Below are 20,654 nucleotides of genomic sequence, written 5' to 3'. Positions count from 1 at the left end.
TCTTCCTGCTTGTGCCTCTTTCTGGTCTTTGCTGACCTTCATTTTGCCTCTTTCTGCTTGGGGATGACCTTTATTCTGCCTCTTGCTGCTCGGTTCTGCCCTTTATTCTGCCTCCTTCTGTTCTTTTCTACAGGACCGTGGGGGAGCCTCCTGGCCCATGGTCCCTGTCGACTCCTCCCCTCCTGCGGGAGCCGGCATTGTTCTCACAGACAGGAAGCTGCTAAACATGCAGCTCCTTGTCTGTAATAGCATATTGTTTCAGCTGTTCAGGTAAACAGACAAAATCTCAACTTCCAGCAAGCAACAGCATTTTGTCAGCTCCCGCTTGCTGGAAACAGAGAATTTGCTCTATCTTAGCAGGAGATGTCAAAGCTCCCACCAATTCACAGCAAACAGCTATGTCATGGAGGTGGGCTCCCCATTACATAGCAGGAGCCGGTCCTGGGGGGTGACAGTCCCCAGGGCCATTTATGGCTCCAGGAGGGGGCCGTGCAGCCCCCTCCCACTCTAAAAATGTCAGTTTGGCCGCAGGGAGGTGGTGGTCTGGTCTGATAGGCCCCTGATTTCTATGTAGTTAGCCCTGGGGATTTGGTAGTCCCGGAGGGGGTCCACGTGGCCCCCGAATAATCTTATATTTTAAAGCCAAGGGAAGGTGGTCGTCCCCAGAGCCCAGGGAGGTCCACGTGCCCCCCAGCACTATTTTGAAATGAAAGCCCCATGGAGGTTGTGGTCCCCGGAAACTGGGGGTCCGACCATGCCCCCTGTAATACTAAAATAAGCCCCGGGGAGGTGGTGAACCACTTCCTGGTTGATGTCCTGGCAGCCACTCAGATTACAGCACTTGGACTGTCAGAGCCGCAGAGGATCTGTGTCCCTAGATATACAAAATGTGGATTTCGGCTAATATCTCTAAAACTACTGTATGGATTTACACCAAACTACCAAAAGGCACTTCTCTGGACCAAGATCTACCTTTCTGCCAAATTTGGTGTCATTTCATTCAGCAGTTCGGGCTGTAGTCATGTTCAAAACTCATATGGGAATTAACAAGGGGAAAACGTGTTTTGGAACCCTGCCTTCTTCTCTGCCCCCACTTCATGGATCACCCCAAAACTTTCCAGACAGTAGCTGAAGTGACTAGTACATTAATTTTCAAAATGTCGGGAGGGTTTGTGAAACGGCACCAAAGTTATTGCAAAACAAAAGACGCTTTTCCTTTGGAAACTAGGTCTTTGTATTTAATTATGTGTTGCATTAAGAAACAGATACAGCAAATGTGAATACAATACATATGAGTGCACACTAGTTGGATATTACTGTTAATGTGCAGTTCTTTCTCACTCGGGTGATGAGTCAGTTTAGTGAACGAATAGTTATATGTAGAAAAATCCCATAATTTCACATTTAGGTTCAATGCCACTGCTGTTTTGGTGGGGAATAGTAACATTGCTTACCAGAAACACCACCTGCAACATATACTGCCATTGTCACTGCCAATGCAAAACCAATATTTATGGTTACAATATTGCCAGCAACCCCTCTGCTAAGGACAGCCTGGGCAACACATCCACATCCGAGTACCTGCAGCAAACAAAATAAAAGGTCATTTTAAAACCACTGAGTATTTACATAGCATGAGAATATAGCTGAAATAATCAGAATGGTTGTGCTAGGACAATATGTAAACAATTATAATTTACAATTTTTGAGAGTTCCTCTGGTCAAATGTAGTGCAGTTCACTCTGGTGGTGACTTGCCCTCTCTCATACACATTTAGCCAGCACAATAGAAACCAATTACCAATCATGGACAGGCCAGGAAAATACCTAGAAAGAAACCTTGGGACACTACCCTGCCTACTAGGAAAACAGGTCCTGGTGGGTGATGTTGGTTAGTTCCTCTTTACTTATAACAATCATCAAACACTATCCTCTCCTTGCTGTTAAGTCATGGTTTTTTTAACCGCAGAGAGTTGGCTGGTATATGGGTTAAAACTTTAGTGGTCTGTGGGTCCTCTGGTAACTTTATTGACACCAAATTTATGAGCCAGCACATATGCTGATCCATTCTGAAACCCAACATGAAACCATTCAATGGCTCTACATAAAGGACCGCTCATATCTCCCCAAACGGAGCAACTGCACATGACCTGTACAGCCCACCATAAGGCACAAATATTGCTTGATGTCATAGATGCTCCAACCTTTCTAGTGATTCTGGGAATGCTATTGTTGAACCAACACAGACCTTTGTTTGATTGGTGACCAAAGATGCTTACATCCCAGAAAGTAGATTGCTTTCGAAATTAAATCAGACTCAAGATACCCCATCTATGTCTGTGATCCCTTCTTCTCCTACAGTTGTGAACATGCTCTATATTAATTGCTATTGTCCTATCTGATATTCCTCTGATTAATTCTCAAACCTCAATGTCTTTGATGCTAAGAAAACAGACATATTGCCTCCCCTAGGGAATATGATTTTTAAAGATCTTGTTCCATGTGCTTTTATTCACTATGAGAGAACATACACTCACACGGAAAAGAAAAATCTGATCATGCAGAAATATATACAGGACAATTGGACCTAGGGTTCACTGGCATTATAAATCTCCAGCATCTTCTCCTATCTCCTTCACCCCCTAAAATAATGAAACTGAGTGAAGACCTTGTATCAATTAATATCAGCTGAACGCAGCCAGTATCAAAAGCCATCATGTCTTACTGTTAAATCTTACTTGGTTAGATTGAGTCAGCATCAATAGACAGTAAGCTGGACTTAAAGGATACGCCGTCCAAATAGCAACAGTTGATGTGTGGAAGACAGAATACCACACACATTTAGGTACTACGAGCACCTTCGGCCTCTGTAATTCATCTGTCTCCTTCTAGCATTTTTTAATTGATGGGTTTAATGTTTTATTTTTTATTTTTTTATTTTACAGAGTTTTATATAGCGCGAACTTGACCTGAATCGGGTATCAGAGCGCTTTACATAGCACCAGCTGCATTACATGAGGACACATTCATTTTTGTTAGGGACGGAAAGATTAAGTAATTTGCCCAGAATCATAGGATGTTCAGCGTTGTTGCCGAGACTCAAACCCAGTTCCCTAGGTACGAGGTCGACCTCCCTAGACGTTAGGCCAACTTCTTGTATCGGTATATCATGATATGTCTGATATTTTGAAGTTATCCTTCTCCTTATAACTAAACATGATCCATGTGCAGGAGGTCTTGGAAAGTTGAGTTGTCAAATTATATGTGAAACCCAGATTCTGAGGTATGGGGAGCTTTAGTCAAAGAGGCAGGTCTTGATTTCCTTCCTGAAGTCAGTAAGTGAAGCGGAGGTACAGAGATGCAGTGGGAGGTATTTCCAGGATTTGGTGGCCAGGTAGGAGAAGAATCAGCCTCCACTGTGGCTCTGCCAGATGTGGGGGACGGAAAAAAAATAGGCGAATCAGAATTATCTGGTCTACTGGTGGAAGGTCAGGCGGTGGTTGATTTTTTTTTTTTAAAACAATTTTTATTGCAGAGTTAATTACAGTGTACTTTGCTGGACTCAGGATCTCTTAATGCAGAGTCGTTCTCCTATCTCATCTCAGATGTCTCGTACACAGCCATTCAGCCCACATCCCGGAGGTCGGGCGGCGCTACTCTTTTACATTTTACTCTCTTGACTGGGTTGTCTGCTGCAATCAACACATAGGGCCATCTGCCCTCTGCTTTTATTTTTTCGCCCCGTACCCACTGTCACTCGTCACAATTCGTACATGTTCTGCTACAGGATCCCGGGATGCTTCCCTCCCCCCCTCCCCTCACCCCTCCCCCGGTGTCTACGTCTATGCCTGGCGCTAAGATATGTGCCTATACTGTGGGCCTTCGGAGCTTTGTATTTTTACTGTGTGTGTGTGTGTCCGATGTAGGTGCCGGTGTCATTACCATCTCTACTGGAGCCACCTGTCCCTCCGGCTCCTCTTCTCCCTCCTCGTCCACTGTGCTATCTCTCAGTGCCTGTACTAGTATTTCCCATGCCATTGCTGCGTCCTGTGCTTTCTCGTCTGAGCTACGGCGGGCCAGTTGGTATCTGATCGTACTCTCCGCCGTTGCCCACTTCAGCCACCTCCGGTGTGTTGGCCCTACCTTCGACTTCCACCCCTTGGTCAGCTCTCTCTTCACAATAAGTAGACCCATGTCGATGAATTTGCTAGACAGTTTGTTCTTGCATGTGTGTGGGAACCAGTGTAAGATAGTCACCGCGCTGTCGTACTGCAGTTCCCTGTCCGCTACTTCATTCAGGGTGTCACCTATTTCCCTTCAATACTCTTGTAAGCGGGGGCAGCCCCTCAGCATGTGTACTAGGTCTGCTCCTAACTGGTTACATCTGGGGCATGCAGCGTCCTCTACGCCAAAGTACGCTGCTATTTTCTCGGGGTGAGGTAGGCCCTGTGGAGGATATAGATGTGAATCAGTTGGAAACGCGCGTTTCTGGTGCTCTTCCTAGCCCTCCGCACTAGTTGGGACCACGCCGTGTCTGGGATTTCTAACTGTAGGTCTGCTTCCCATTTATTCTTCAGCGGTGTAAGTGGTTGTAGGGTTTCTGTGTGCATTCTGGAATAGAGGCATGTAACTGCCTTAAACGTTCCTGCCGCCATCATTGTGTATTGGCACGCCAGTGTCGTCGTGGGCTCCATCAGTCCCTCCCCCCAGTGCGCCTGTATGGCTCTCACCACCGCTGCATGCAGTAAGTAGTCTCCCCTCGGAAGGTCATATCTTTCCTGTAAAGTCTGGTACGGGCCCAATACTCCGTCATCATAAAGATCCCTTACCACCTGTAACCCTGCCTCTTCCCACAGTCGTAGTCTCGACCAGTCTCCGCCATGTGGGAGTGCTGTCACCATGCCCAGCGGGATTTCAGGCGCATACGGGTGCCCGGGTCCAGTTCGCTTTTGCGAGCGATTCCAACACAATCGGAGCGTCCGTTCTTCTTGGGGCAGCCCTCCGAGCCTCAATTTTTGCTGCATTGTAATGTATGCCAGTATGTGGCAGGGGTGCCGTTCTCCCTCTCCTGCTCCGGGCCGCGGTAGACCCTCGCAACCTCCTGTGTAAAGAACTGTAATTGGGCCGCCAAGTAGTAGAGCTTGAAATCTGTTACCGCTAGGCCACCCTCATCCTTCGGGCGGGTCAGCGTCGTCAATGCAATTCTACGTCTGCCCGTTCCCCATAAAAAGGACACAATCACCGATCTCAACCGTCTGAAGATCGCTCCAGGTATCCACACGGGGAGGGTCCGGAAGAAATATAATAATTGCGGTAGGGCTATCATTTTTAGGAGTGAAACCCGGCCCGCCAATGAAAGGGGCAGGGTGGCCCAGAAGGACATACTGCCCTGCAATGTGCGGAAACAGCGACCTACATTACCGTCTAGAAGGTCCGCGGGCTCGTGATATATGTACACTCCTAGGTAGCTCAGGCAGCTGGGCTCCCATCTAAGCTCTGGGTGGGTTAGGGGGCGCTCCTCCTCCTTCCTCAGCGGGAAGAGGCAGGTTTTTGTCCAATTAACCCGCAGTTCCGATATTTCGCCGAAGCGCGCTAACAGTCTCTCTGCGCCATCCACTGCTCCCTCAGCATCTTCTAAGAAGAGGAGAAGGTCGTCTGCATATAAGGAGGTGAAGTGGTGGGCCCCTCTGACTTCTAACCCGTTGTAATGTACCCCCCGCCTAGCCATTGCTGCTAGAGGCTCCACGGCAAGTGCAAACAGCAGGGGAAAAAGTGCACATCCCTGTCTGGTTCCCCGATGCACCTCATATTGGTCCGATACTAAGGGTCCGACTCTCACCCTAGCTTTCGCCGAAGAGTAAAGCACTTTCGTCCATCTTATATATCCCTCACCCAGGCCAAAACCCTGCATCACCCTATATAGGTATTCCCATTCCAGGGTGTCGAAGGCCTTTTCTATGTCAACCGCCAATACCAGGGGGGCTCCCGCTCCCGGCGGTGGGTCATCTACTAGCCTGAGCAGCCTACGGATGTTGTGTCTCGTGTTCCTTGTGGGTATAAAACCTGATTGATCCTTATGAACCAGGTCTTGCATATGGGGTAACAGCCTGGCGGACAGCACTGTGCTCAAAATGTTGTAGTCTGTTGTTAACATAGACAATGGCCTATAGGATGCAGGGTCTGTGCTTTCCCTTCGCTGTTTTAACAAAGGAATCATAATGGCTTCGCGCATTGACTGGGGGAGTCTGCCCTTTTCCCTGGCTTCATTATATATCACTTGAAGTCTCGGGGCCAGTTGATCTAGGTATTTCCTGTAAAATTCAATAGGTAACCCATCTATCCCTGGTGTTTTGTTACGCGCCATTCGCTTTATTGCCCCTTTTATTTCTGCCAAATCTATTGGGCCGCCTAGGGAATCAGCCTGTTCTTGCTCCAGCTGTGGTAGCTGCAGGTCGCTCAGGAAAGCCTCCATTGCCTCATTCTGGTTCCCTAACTCGCTCCTATATAACCTCTCATAATATGATCGAAAGCAGTCCAGAATTTCTGGCTGTGTTTGAAGTGTGTCGCCTCCACTTCCCTTCAGGGTCAGAATCGGTTGAGAACTCCTATTGGGGTTCGCTAGCCAGGCCAAGAGTGTTCCAGTTTTGTCCCCCTCAGCAAGAGTCTTCGTCAAGTATGTTTTGTAATCGAAGCTACGAAGGCGCTCCACCTCCACGGCCACTGCCTCCCGCGCCTCACTTACTCTCCCCTGTAACTCAGGGCGGCCAGGGCGTTCCTGTTCCGCCTCCCTCAATTTACGCTCAGCCTTATCCAAGTCCTCCATCAATGACCTGCGTACTCCTGCAAATTTCCCTATGCGGTGCCCCCTTACTACTATTTTATATGCGTCCCACTCGATGGCTCTGGATGAAGCGGTACCCTAGTTCTCTGTGAAGTAATTAGTGATCCGATTCTCTAGCTCTTCGCGGAAGGGTGGGTCATCCAGCGTGTCCGGTCGTAGCCGCCACGTCTGAATCCTTGAAATGTTATTCATCCAATCTAGCGTCAGGAGTATAGGGTTGTGGTCAGAGATTGTGCGTGCCAAGTATTCAGTCCGGGCCACTGCTGGGAGTATTGTTTGGGTAGTCTCGCTCTGTCGGATGTTGTGTGCGCCAGCTGTCTGTCAGATCCCATTTCCCCTGCCATTCCGTTCTGCACCTCGCCAACCTGTGTACAGCGGATGTGTGTAGCGGGGGGTGTGATCTGTCTAGTGTTGTATCTTCTATGGAGTTGAAGTCCCCCCCCATCAGCATAGGCCCTGTGAAGTAGGTGGCCAGCACCCTGGAGAGCTTCGCAAAATAGGATGCCTGATCTACATTTGGCGCGTAGATGCTACTAAGCACAATGTGTCGACCTCTAAGTAGCCCTTCAACCGCTACAAATCTCCCATCTGGGTCTTCCGTATGTCTAGTTACTTGGAAAGGAACTCCTGTTCTCACCCAAATGAACACTCCCCTAGCAAAAGCAGAGTACGTGGTGTAAAACAGGTGGCCCCTCCATCTACGCTGTAGCGCTACTCCCTCTTTCCTGGTTAAATGGGTCTCTTGTAGGAATGCTATATGCACTCCTCTACGGACTAGGTAAGAATGAATTTTGTGTCTCCTCGCCATTGTATTTAGTCCCCGCACATTCCAGGACACACATTTTATCGAACCCGCATTAGCCATTGTCCCATCTTGTTCGGTTTAAGTCAACAACATGTTGCATCCAGACATCAGACACGACACCGTCCCCACCCATCCCAACTTTCTCCCCTCCCCCCTCCCCGAACTACACCTTGAGTCACCCCAACTTCTCCAGGTCCCCCCTCCCCCAGAACAGGACCCAACTGCAGAAGAGTCGTTCCCATCCAAACTGTTGATCAAACGTGCTCTCAAATGTCCCTAGTCCGTAGCCAATACCACGGAGGCCTTATGGGCCCTGGGGCGCGTGTGCTAACCTCCGAAACCTTCAAGTGCTGTCCCCATTCCCCCGCCCCGCAATACGCATTATGACTCACGATATTCCAGTCTTACAGTGGCCTGCTCAATAGTTCGAAGAGGCTGCACCATTCGTTTTCATCCTTGTTAGTTACTGTGGCCAGGATTCAGCTTTCGATGATTTTTCCTGATGTCTGTGGCGTGACCTTTGGGCCCCTGGCGCCGCCCAGCTCCGATAACTCAGTGTCCGAGCCCGTTCCTTGGCCTTCCGAGCCCGATTCTCTCGCCGATTGGACCAGCACCGATCCCGACACTTCCTTAACTGCCTGCAGCGCTGCTCTTCGCTCGTCTTCCGTTTGGGAGGTCGTCGGTTTTCTGGACCCCTGTCTGCGCCCACGGAGCCTCCGTGACTGCCTGACTGTTTGTTTCTGACGCTCCTCCTCGGCCCTGTATCGAGCTCCATCCGTGCCCGCTTTGTAAGTGTCCCACCAGGCCCATGCCTCCGCCGATGTTGTGAAGAACAGCGCCTTTTCGTCTACCACTACTCAGAGTTTGGCCGGGAACAGCAGCGAGTACTGTAAGCCTTCTGTGCGCAGTTCTTTTTTGATAGAGAGGAATGAGGCACGCAGTGTTTGGGTCTCGAATGTGTAGTTCGGGAATAGCGTAACCTTGCTGTTGTCCACTTGAAAGGGACCTGTGTCCCTGGCCCGCTGCAAAAGCCAATCCCTGTCCTTGTAGTGAAGCAAGTTGATGACCACTGGGCGAGGTGGTAGGCCTGGTTTCGGGGGCCGGGATGGTACTCGGTGCGCCCGCTCTAGAGTGAAGAAGGGAGAAAGACCCTCCGGGGCCACCACAGTCTTTCGCCAGTCGTTCAAGTAGCCCACCATGTCCGTGCCCTCTTTTTTTTCGGGAAGGCCCACCAGGCGCACGTTGTTCCGCCGGCTGCGGTTTTCAGCATCCTCTGCCCGCCTCTCCAGGGCTTGTATAGGCTCCATCGCTTCCGTGAGCTTCCCATCCATCGACTTATGCACTGGCACGATGTCTTTTAGGGTGTCTTCCGCTTCCTTGACCCTATCTGTTAACTTCGCGTGGTCTGCCCGCAGGAGCCCCAGCCCCGTCGACACCTGCACAATGTCTTGGTGTAAGGCATCCTTTGTGGCAGCGATAGCTTCTAGGATCCGATCCTGCATCTGTTGCAGTTCCGTTGTAGACTGTGAAGTATCTTCCGGCGTCTCCGTGGCAGGGCTCCCGTCTCCTTTTACTCGTCTGGGCTTTCCCATCCTGCTCCTGCGACGTAGATCTGGGTTTTCAGGGATGTTCAGGTGTTGTCGGTGCTCCCTGCAGCAAGCAATCCGTTGATCACGTACTAGGAGGAATTTAGGTCTGGTTCTCCTTCTGGGCACTCCACTCCACGGGGTCAATCCACCCTCCCCATCTCTATAGGCCCCGGTTTCAATTAGGCTGGCCACGCAGTGCTGCTATCACGTTGTGGTCCTCCAACGGTACCCCGGCTCCACGGTGAAGTGATGGGGGGATCTGAGGAGTGCGCTGGGTGTGGGATCCCCTATGGCCCAGCCGGGGGGTCGCGTCGGTTGATATGCCCACTGGGGGTCCGCCGCCTGAGGGGACCGCTGCCCGCCACTCGGTTCTCTCCACCTTCTCCTCCGGCGGCACCCGCCAAGGGAATGCTGTCCGCAGGCGGCGCCTGACCCCCGGTGCACAGCCAGTCCAGTGTTGTTTGCCCACCTATCTGAACCCAATATCCTCCTGGGCTCAGCGCACAGAAGGTTCGATCAGGGCCCCTCCGCTGGAAGTGGTCTATGGGTGGGCAGACAGAGTTCGCCCCCTAAGCGGGCCTCCTTCTGGGCTGCGAGCCCCAGGGCGCACACCCTGCTCTCCCGGTGAGGCCGGTCTCCGGTTATCCTCGTGGAGGTTGCCGGTCTTCCTCAGATGTTCTTCCCCTTCGGGCCCCAGCTGCACAGTTCCAGCCACCTTCGGGTCGCCCCTCGCGGTGGGGCCGGACCTTCAGGGCTCCGGGATTGCTCGAGACCCTTCCAACTCCCCAGGGGCCAGCTACTGCAGTTTCTCACCTTCTGGGGTCGTCAGGTGAATTCTCCAATCGCCCCTCGACGCGCGCAGGGATGATGGGCTCCAAAGCCGGGGTGTCGATTGTCAGCTCTCGGTCAGAGCGGGGCCTTCCCGGGATCGTCTGTGCGCTGGGCACCTCGCCGGCCGCTCCGGGCTCGGGGGTCAGTGGCCCACAAGTCGGTCCCTGTCCTCTTCTCGGCTCCTTGCAGTCCCACCTCCTCCGCTCAGCTATGCGATTGGGTCGGAGCTGCACCCCCCGAGATAGTAGGCCCCGAAGCCGGGGCTTAAATTTACAGTTCCTTGGGTGAGGCGGAGTCTCACCGCCGCCGCCCGCACACAGCCTCCCACACCAGCCGCTCAAGGGTCAAGGCCGGTGGTACGGCAGTCGAGCACATTCTACTCTCAGACCTCCCTCTGATCGGCTTCCTTCGCCCAGCCGGGCCTCGGGCCAGAGTTGCGCCCGCAGGGACAGCAGGCCCTAGAGCCGGGGCGTAAATTATCCTCTTCCCGGGTGGGGTGGAGCCTCGCCGGAGCCGTTCCCATGCCCGAACTTCTCGCCGGTCGCTCTGAGGTCGGGGGCCGCCGGCGCGCCAGGCGGTCTCAGCCTCCTCCTCGGCCACTGTATACCTCGCTTCCTCTGCTCAGTTGGGCGTCGGGGACGGATCCGCTGCTACTCCTCGGCAGCCGCCTCCCAGGATGCCGCCATCTTGTGTTCCGGCGTCTCGGGCTCCTCGCATCAAGGTGCGCCCGCTGCAGTAGTCTCCCTGGCTCGCCACTCGAACCGGAGCAGGCCCGGGTGTTGCTCTCGGGATCGATCCGATTTTCGCGGGGATCCCGGGTCATACACAGGATTTTCGGCGGATCTTTGGGCGGAGGGTCGGGAGCCTCGCTAGGCTGCGACTGTCCTCATCGGCTGCTAGCCACGCCCCCCCCCCTCAGGCGGTGGTTGATGTAGGAAGGTCCGGCATTGTGAAGAACATTGTAGGCAAGGGTCAGCATCTTGAACTGGCAACTCTTATGGATGGGAAAGCCAGTGGAGGCTGATGAGGTGGGGGGTGATGTTGGTCCGTTTGGGCAGGTTGAGGATGAATTTGGCTGCTGCGTTCTGTATGGTCTGTAGTTGTTTAAGGAGCTGGATGGCGGTTCTGGCATGGAGTGCATTTTCGTAGTCCAGTCGGGTGGTGACCAGGGCTTGAGTCGCTGTTTTTCTGGTGCTGATGAGGATACACCTTAAAATCGTCCAAAGCATGCAAAGGGTGTGGAAGCAGGAGGAAGCTACTGCGTTGACCTGGTGCTTCATGGACAGATTGTTGTCCAGGATGATGCTGAGGTTGTTGGTGTGGTTGGTGAGGGTGGGAGAGGGCCCGAGTACAGTGGGCCACCAAGTGTCTTCCCATGGAGAGGTGTCTCTTCCGTAGATGAGCACTTCCATGTTGTTTGTGTTCAGCTTCAGGCAGTTGGATCTCATCCAGTCAGTGACGATGGTCATTGCATTTTAGAAGTTGACTCTGGTGGTGGCGGTGTCTTCCGTGAAAGAGAGAATGAGTTGGGTCTCACCAGAGTATGAGATGATGTTGAATCTTTGGGTATAGACGATACCAGCTAAATGGATTTAGATGGATCCTATAGAGTTACAATGTGTTTTGGATCAGCACCCTTCAGCCATCCTAAAAGCACTATAACGTTATTTAGGTTTCATCAATATGTTTAGGTGAACCACAGTCCTATATTCATATTCCATATGTACATTGACTTAGCTAATATCAAAAAATCAAACCCAAAACTAGGCCTCTCCTTGTCAATATATCTGTGAAACTCTGAAAGTATAACGTTAGTTTTCCTAAAGTATTAGGGTATGGCAAAAGCATATACAGTAGCAGCTGAAAGTACAGATGGGGCAGTTCTTGCTCAACAAGCTCCAACTACAGACCTCTACATCCCATAGCATAAAAACTTCTACATATGTGAGAATAACTGCATGTTCAATGAGAAAGAACTTCTAGCAATCAAAGAGGCATTTATGGAACTGAGGCATTATCTGGATGATGCACAACATCCTATTACTATTTTTACAGACCAAAAAATCTTGGGGTTCTTGAAAAACGTTGAAGCCTACAATCTGCAACAAATCATGTCTACTCACTTCTTTTCTCCGTTTGACTTCATAGTTACCTCATCTAAATTCACTGAATACAACATATTTTGTCATGTGAAGGATACACATGGAAGAAAAAAAAAGAAGGCCAAATATAATGAATCCCGTTCATTTCACTTCCTAACGTTTAGTATTATAGAAATTTGTTCAGGTCTATGACAGCATTTACTTCATGAATGCAGGGTATGGTTCCCTATAGTAGCAACACAACAAGAACTCTTGGAATGATCTTATGGTGGATAGAGTGCAAGATATTTTGAAATACGTTAGACGGTTAGTACGCCTGGTGTGAAATCCTGACCAGAGATGTAAAGGGCTATGTGAACAGTTGCATAGTTTGTGCACAGTACAAACCCTTGTATGCAAAGGCTCAAGTGTTGCTTCATCTGCTCAAGATATTATCTCATCCATGGTATATCTGGTAATTAGATTTGTATCACTGGCCTTCCTTTGCGAACAGACCCCGCATCAACTGGATTATACTAGATCTCTACATTAAGATGGCTAATTTCCTATAATTGATGGGCTTACTACTGTCAAGACCCTTGCTCAATTGTTTTTCCCCTACATCCTATGCGCAAATGGATTATCAGATAAAATTGTGTTCAATTGAGGACTCTCCTCAGGTTCAAGAGAGCGACAGACAAACTGTTCGGAATCCAACTATGTTATTTATCTTCACATCATCAAAAGATTGATGGACTATCAGATAGAACCAATCGGATGGTTGAGAAATATCAACATTGATTTTGTAGTCAACAAGACTACAATTTTCTGATCTACTACCACTGGCTGAGTTTACATATATTAACACTACCTATTCAGTGATTGGAGTATCTATTTCTTTCAGTCTTCTGCTTGCCATCCAAACATAATCCCTATGTTATTGCCTTAGCATTCTCCTGTTTGAGACTTGCAGTCAATTGATGCAATTCCTCCGAGATGTATATTACAAAATAAATTCTTTGCGACAAAAGTCTAGACACCAGGTAGTTCTTTCACCATCAACTGAGAAATGTGGCTGTTTCTGTCTTTGGGCAATCTGTTTTGTTGTAACCTAACAACTAGGCATAGGTGGAGTTTGTGGAGTTCTACTTCGCAGAACTCCATGAAGTGCCACAAAAACCCTGCTGTGTTCTGTGGAGTTCAGCCAGCGGCGAAGTCTATGAAGGCACGCTGCTCGCACTGATTTTAAGTACCAGGAGTTTGTCCTATGCTGTCAAATCAGTGCGAATGGCACTCCATATTTCGCTCGAGGGTGCTGCCTCTTTCTACCGCTCCAGTAGACATTCTACGCGAGCGGCAGCTTCCTCAATGAAAGCGGAAAATTCCTCCTGTAGAGTTTTGCGGAACTTTGCGCAGAGTGGGCAAAACTCTGCGAACTCTTCCAGCGGAGCGGAATTCTTTGCACACCCCTACTAACAACCTGAAACTGTAGGTGCTTCCTCCATCCTAATACACGAATACATAGGCCCATACAAAGTCAAACAACTAATCATATCTATTTCAGTATACCTTGTCCTACCTTCACATCTTAAGTTCAGGTTTTCCAATGATCTGGTCTATAACCTGTCTTTGAACCTACGCCCTTTCCATGCACCTTTGGTACAATTGGAACAACATAAAGAATATGAGGTCCACTAAATAACTGATGTTAGAGTTTGAGGTATGGCTGTGCAGTCGTCTATGGAGGGGTATGGGCTGGAAGAATGTTGCTAGGTGGCTTGATGATGCCCATATATTGGTTATATTGTATCTAGAGGTCTGCAGATCCTTGTGGAAGGTAGAAGACTTTGGAGGGAAGGAGCAAACTGTGCAGTCTGAATGCTTCTTTTCTCATCCTACCATTGGTTTGTGCCCTACACATCATTGTTGGCACAACTTATACACTTACTCACAAGGTCTGGTTACAGGGGAAGAGGTGGCATCTGGAAACTGCAGCTGTAGGAAAATAAAAAATAGAGACAGAGGCCAGAACAGTGGTGGCGTTCAAAACAGCTTGGGATTGCCACATATGCCAGAACCACCCAGGGTGATGGATGTCGCTGGCAGGTAAGCTCTGCATTTATTGTGCAGCCCACTTTGGTTAACCCTCACTCTCTCTCCTATTGTCACACACCCATCCTTCATACATGAAATCAATTAACAATCTCGGAAAAGCCTTTAATTAAGCATAGAACCAGAAGTGCAGTGCCTCAGTGACTTCCTCAGTTTAAAAAAGGACAGGTTAAGCCTGCTCCTACTCTTATATTTTGACTGGTAAGGTATTTACACTTTACACTAACTTTGTTTCAGTACCTGTCTTACTTTCCTTCCTATTTAAGGAAAGCACTAACCATGGGCGGAGAGCTCTGCCCTGCCCACGGAATTTGCGGAATGTTGCCTAGTCCGGGTTTCACAGAATAGGTGGAGTAGACAGCACCCCACACACTCCGTGGCAAAGCAGAGTTGGCACCATCCCCCGCCTCCCTCCCACCCTATTAACAATTAAATTAAAGGTGTAAAAACTATTTATAAGTAAGGGAACATTTCTTACCTGAGATGCAGCGTCCCGGAGCTCCGTCTTCCTCTTTCATTGCATCTTCAGCATCAAATCTGCACATGCGCGGGCCCGCGCATGCGCAGTTTTGATAAAGAAGTTGGCGATGAAGAAGGAAGAGGGAGCCAGAGGACGCCGCACTCAGGTAAGACATTTCCCTTACTTTTAAATCGTTTTTACACCTCTAATTTAATTGTTAATAGGGCAGGAGGGAGGGAGGCAGGCGGCGCATATGGCTACGCGGAGTGTGCGGAGATAGTCCCCCCTCCGTGGCACTCCGCATAGTCCCACTACGCACACTACGCCCACCCTTAGAAAGCACCCTTTATTCTTGATCCTGCCTTTTTTTAGCCTGTCTACTGCCTCCCATTATTTTGACTAGTTCCCACTCTCGACCCAGGGAAGCTGTCCATGGGATGTACTCTAACTGACTACACTGACTTGCACTGGTGCAAGCTTAGAACCATTCTACAGAGGGATTTATCACTATTTCTCTGAAGTTGCTACTTGGGATACAGCTGGAGTGCATTCTGTATCAGGTAACCACTTGGGTAGTCTGAGGAGTCTGGCTTTTGGAGGAGGGGGCATGAATTACCAAGAACATACACTCACATTGTACTATAAGTACATTTCACGCATTATTCCTCTTTTATCGTTTTAGCTCCCTGAATATCACTGCCATCTGTTTCCCTTCCCCAGATCAGTAACAGTCCCTTAAGGGCATAAGGCGATCACCTTCAGAACCATTCCTTAGAGTGTATACTTAATTTGAACCAGTGATTTCAGGTGGGGTCCACTGGAACTCATTTTCAGAGACTGGCACCTATTGTTCCCCATCAGATTTTGCCCAGCATATAGGCCCCATCTCCGCCTACGTCATCATCAAGGAATGGAGCCCGCACCTGGACATAGGTATCCAGTTTTTCATTGAGGGAGTATATGAGCTGCTCGTATGACAGAACCTTAAACATCTCCACTAGCCATGTGTGGAGAGGCGTGAAGAGTGCCAATGGTAAAGGACACAAAGCTTGGCCGATGCTAGAGTCATGGCTAGGAACCTGCACTTGTGCCGGGGCAGGTGTGGTGTCGCAGCCATATCATGTAGAAGTATGGTGGGGCGAGGCAGTGAGGCGGGGAGGACTGCAGTGTGGCCAGCATAGTCCGCACCTCAGCCCAAAACCCCATAGGCCGGAGAAATCGACCAGTACATGCGAGATGTTATAGCCGGGGAGGTTGCAATGCCAGCAAAATGAGTGATGGAGAAGGCCAGCACACTCCAATTTTGCCGTGGACTAGTACTAGTCATTCACCCCTTTAAAAAGACAGAACTTCATCCATGCCTCCCGAACCCCCTTATTGAGACCTTCGAGGAGCTAGTCATAGTCGACCTGGAAAAGGGTCTGCTCTGACACCCTCAATCATACCGATTACGGAATGGTGTATGAGTGACAGATCAGGAGGTTGTAGAGACCTGACATTATGCCACAGTAGAAGCCCCACACCTGAAAGTAGCCAATGACGGGGAAGACTCCAGGAAACAAGGGCGCGCACTAGGCAGCTGCGTAGGCAATGGAATAGCTGCAGGTACTGCCAGTACTAAAGCCGAGGTAGTCAAAACTTTTACTGGAAGGCCTGGGACATCTTGAGAAACCCATCCACCATCAGGTGAGAGAGCGTTTCAATAGAGGCCTGCTTCCATTCAGGCCAGTCTGGTGGCAATTTCCCAACACGATTAGCAGCATTATACCACAGAGGGGCCTCAGCATGGTGATTAGGATACATGGAGAGGAGATGGTGGGCCCATCACCATGCGGTATCCATCGCACGGACCATGGGGTTAGTGGTGCACACCCTGAGGGTACTGTAGTCTCCCATCCATGTTTTAAATGGATGGACACATTTCTATTCCAGCTTTGTTCACTATGACATTTTTGTACCCAACCTTCAGATCTTCTTTGCCTTCCTTTCTGCCAGACACAATTGAAAACAGTTTTCCTACTATGCTTGTACCATTGTTTCTAGTATTTTATCTAACGTCAGTAGGGCCACTTTCCTTTGTATTGATGCCCTCTTGGGCCCACTGTGGTTCTCCCTTTAGTTGACTCAGAGTAAGAGAGAGAAAAACACGTAAGAAAGAAAGGAGAAAGAGAAGCACCTGAAAAAACATGAAAAAGAGAGAAAGCAGTTTTATGAAAAAGATCCCACCAGAGTGAGATAAAGGCTGGAGTAAAGAGGCATGAGGTGAAATCAAGACTAGACCATCCCTGACATTCTTCAGTGCCAACTGAAGACTTCTGAGCAAAACTTTGGACTGGCAACTTACTCTCTTACAAACTAAGGCTTCTGACTATGTCTTTTCTTTCTCTGCACATGATATAAATTTCCATGTGGACAAACCAATTCCCCGATACCTCAACCAATTTTGGAAAGGGACCTCCCCATTTCTCCTGGGATAGTGACAAGAGTAAATCTACAACCATAACTGTGGTCGGACTCTGCCTTGCTAATATTTGTGAATACCCATAAACTCGCAAGTATGTTGGCTAGCACTTTCTAAGAAATTCCTACTTTTTAATACCCATTATCCTCCCCAAAATAGATGGTTTGCTGACAATGTATTGGTGAAATTTTGAAAATAAGTACATACATTTTTGCTTTTAATTTAATGTAGCATACACAAACCCTGGAATAACTCTTGTAAAACAGGTCAAATAGGCACTTATGTTCAACTTAGATACATAAATAGTTTTGAGAATCAGAAGGAAGGGAGTGTCATGGTGCGGCAGAAGCCAAGGTCTCCCAGAAGACCTCCGCTAGGGGCCAGTGCAATGGCCACAGGGGCAGATTGAGCTGTGAGGATATGCAGAAGATGGGGACGAAAGTGTCTGTATCCAACTGCTGAGGCACCTGATTAAGGCATTGGGGTCAAGTAATGGGCAGTCGTCACTGGGTAACTGTGAGCAAGTTCAAGTTCAAGTTCAAGAATGTATATAGCGCACTACTCACCCGGAGGGTCTCAAGGCGCTTGGGGATGGGTTCATTATTTATCGAATAGCCAGGTTTTAAGTTCTTTTCTGAAGGAAATGTGGTTCTGTGTAAGGAGGAGGTGGGTGGGGAGTGAGTTCCATGTCTTGGCCGCCAAGTAGGAGAAGGATCTACCTCCCATGGTGGATCTTTGGATATGCGGGACTGTGGCGAGGCCTTGATTGGAGGATCTTAGTTGGCGGGTGGGTGTGTAGAAGGATAGTCGAGAGTTGAGGCATTCGGGCCCTAGTTTGTTGAGGGCTTTGTGTGCGTGGGTGAGGAGACGGAATGTTATTCTCTTGTTGACGGGGAGCCAGTGGAGGTCTTTCAGGTGGCCGGTAATGTGATTTTGGCGAGGGATGTCCAAGATGAGTCTCGCTGATGCGTTTTGGATGCGTTGGAGTTTTCTCTGTAGTTTGGCTGTAATTCCGGCGTAGAGGGTGTTTCCGTAGTCCAGTCGACTTGTGACTAGTGCGTGGGTGACAGTCTTTCTTGTCTCGGAGGGGATCCAACAGAAGATTTTTTTGAGCATACGAAGAACGTTGAAGCAGGAGGATGAGACGGCGTTGACTTGTCTGGTCATCGAGAGTGAGGAATCTAGGATGAAGCCCAGGTTGTGTGCGTGATCTGTGGGGATGGGTGCTGTGCCCAGAGCTGAAGGCCACCATGAGTCGTCCCAGGCAGAGGGGGATGATCCTAGGATGAGCACCTCCGTTTTGTCTGAGTTAAGTTTTAGGCGGCTGTATTTCATCCATTCGGCTACTTCTTTCATGCCTTCGTGAAGGTTGGTTTTGGCGGAGTTAGGGTCTTTGGTGAGGGAAAGGATCAGCTGGGTGTCGTCAGCGTAGGAGATGATGTTGAGGTTGTGATGGCTCGCGATAGATGCAAGTGGACTCATGTAAACGTTGAAGAGGGTGGGACTGAGTGATGAACCTTGTGGTACACCGCAGATGACTTCGGTAGCCTCTTATTTGAATGGCGGAAGTCTTACTCTCTGGGTTCTCCCGGCGAGGAACAAGATGATCCAGTCCAGTGCTTTTCCTTGTATTCCAATGTTGTTGAGGCGTTGTATGAAGGTGTTATGACAGACTGTGTCGAAGGCGGCGGAGAGGTCGAGTAGAATGAGGGCCACTGTTTCTCCGTTGTCCAGTAGTGTTCGGATATCGTCTGTGGCTGCGATGAGGGCGGTTTCTGTGCTGTGTTTGGCTCAGAAGCCGTTTTGTGAGGTATCGAGGGAGTTGTTGGATTCGAGGAAGGCGGCGAGTTGGCTATTGACGGCTTTCTCGATGACTTTTGCCGGGAAAGGGAGGAGGGATATTGGGCGGTAGTTTTTGAGTTCAGAGGGGTCTGCTGTGGGTTTCTTCAGGAGGGCGCTGACTTCGGCATGTTTCCAGCTTTCTGGGAAGGTAGCAGAGTTGAAGGAGCAGTTGATAACATCACGGAGATGGGGTGCGATGATGGAGTCTGCTTTATTGAAGATGTGGTGGGGACATGGGTCGGTTGGCGAGCCAGAGTGGATGGAATTTATTAGGCGGATGGTGTCTTCGGTGGTGATTGGGTTCCAGGCGCTAGATTGTTAGAGGGCGGTTTATGTTCTGAGGGGGGTGAGGAGGATTGTTCGTTGGAACTGTTTTCGAAGCTGTTATGTATGTTGGCAATTTTGTTGCAGAAGAAGGAGGATAATGAATCGCAGAGGTCTTGGGAGGGAGTGATGTCGTTTGAGGCTGCGGTGGGGTTGGAGAATTCTTTGACAATGTTGAATAGTTCCTTGCTGTTATGGGCATTGTTGTCGAGTCGATTCTTGAGTGCTGATTTCTTGGTGGATCGGATAAGCTTGTGGTGTTTTCGGGTGGCTGTCTTGAAGGTGGTCATGTTGTTGGCGGTTGGGTTTTTTCTCCATGTTTTCTCGAGAGTACGGCATAGTTTCTTGGATTTCTTAAGATCATCGTTGAACCAGGGGGCCTTTTTGCTGTCTTGTTTGGTGTGATTGTTTTTCAAGGGTGCTAATTCGTCAGCGCTGTGAGTGATCCATTGTTTGAATTTAATGGCGGCTTGGTTTGGGTCCGATGAGAGTGCGGGTGGTTTTTGGTTGAGCGATGTGAGGAGTTGGTCGGTTGTGATTTTATTCCATTTTCTTCGGGGAATAGGTTGTGGGGGGTTGTGTGTCGAGGTGGTTTTGTAGCTGAAGTGAACACAACTGTCGTCCGTCCAGTGAAGAACTGTGGTACGATCGAAGGAGATGTGTTTGCTGGAAGTGAAGATTGGGTCTAGCGTATGCCCGGCTACATGGGTGGGGGTGTCAACAAGTTGTTTGAGTCCGAGATTGGCCAGGTTGTCCAGAAAGGTGGTGGTGTTGCTGTCGTTTTTCTTTTCTAGGTGGAAGTTGAGGTCTCCTAGTAGAATGTAGTTCTCGGAGGCGAGGTTGTGCGGGCTGATGAAGTCAGTGATGTCCTCGGTGAATTGTTTACGTGTTCCTGGAGGCCTATAGAGGAGGGTGCCTCTGAATGTGGTTCTGGGGTCCGTGTGGATCTGGAAGTGGAGGTGTTCGGCGGTGGTAAGGTTATCGTCAGAGCTGGACGTGATTTTGATGGTGTTCTTATGGACGATGGCGATGCCTCCTCCTGTTTGGATGGAACGGTCTTTTCGGATGATCTTGTAATTGTCCGGGATGGCTATGGCGATGTCGGGTGTTGATGATGCATTCATCCATGTTTCAGTGAGGAAGGCGACGTCTGGTGATATGGCGTCGAGTAGATCCCAGAGTTCAATAGATTGTCTGTGGACCGAGCGGGTGTTCAACAGGATGCACTTCAGGTGGTTAGAGCTGTGTTTGGGGTTAGTGGATGTGGTAAGGATCTTAATGCTGGTAAATTTGCGGGAGTGGCAGGTGA

The 20,654-nt window shown here is 49.5% G+C and overlaps 1 protein-coding gene across 2 annotated transcripts in view; it reads right to left on the bottom strand.

Annotated features, from left to right (window-relative positions):
- AQP9 (aquaporin 9) overlaps positions 1 to 20,654 on the bottom strand; it is a 261,293-nt gene that overhangs the window by 166,380 nt on the left and 74,259 nt on the right. For both annotated transcript variants that reach the window (XR_015309178.1, XM_086959368.1), the window contains exon 2: positions 1,455 to 1,581. Coding sequence is in view for 1 of the 2 variants with exons in the window: in XM_086959368.1 (XP_086815494.1) it covers positions 1,455 to 1,581 (127 nt within the window). In the remaining variant the exon portion in view is untranslated. The remainder of the gene's footprint in view (positions 1 to 1,454; positions 1,582 to 20,654) is intronic.

This window comes from Lissotriton vulgaris, chromosome 2_2 (genome assembly GCF_964263255.1).
Source record: "Lissotriton vulgaris chromosome 2_2, aLisVul1.2, whole genome shotgun sequence".
Classification (NCBI taxonomy): Eukaryota; Metazoa; Chordata; class Amphibia; order Caudata; family Salamandridae; genus Lissotriton; species Lissotriton vulgaris.
The sequence above is the reverse complement of the archived record's forward strand: the minus strand, read 5'-3'. Positions and strand labels throughout refer to the sequence as shown.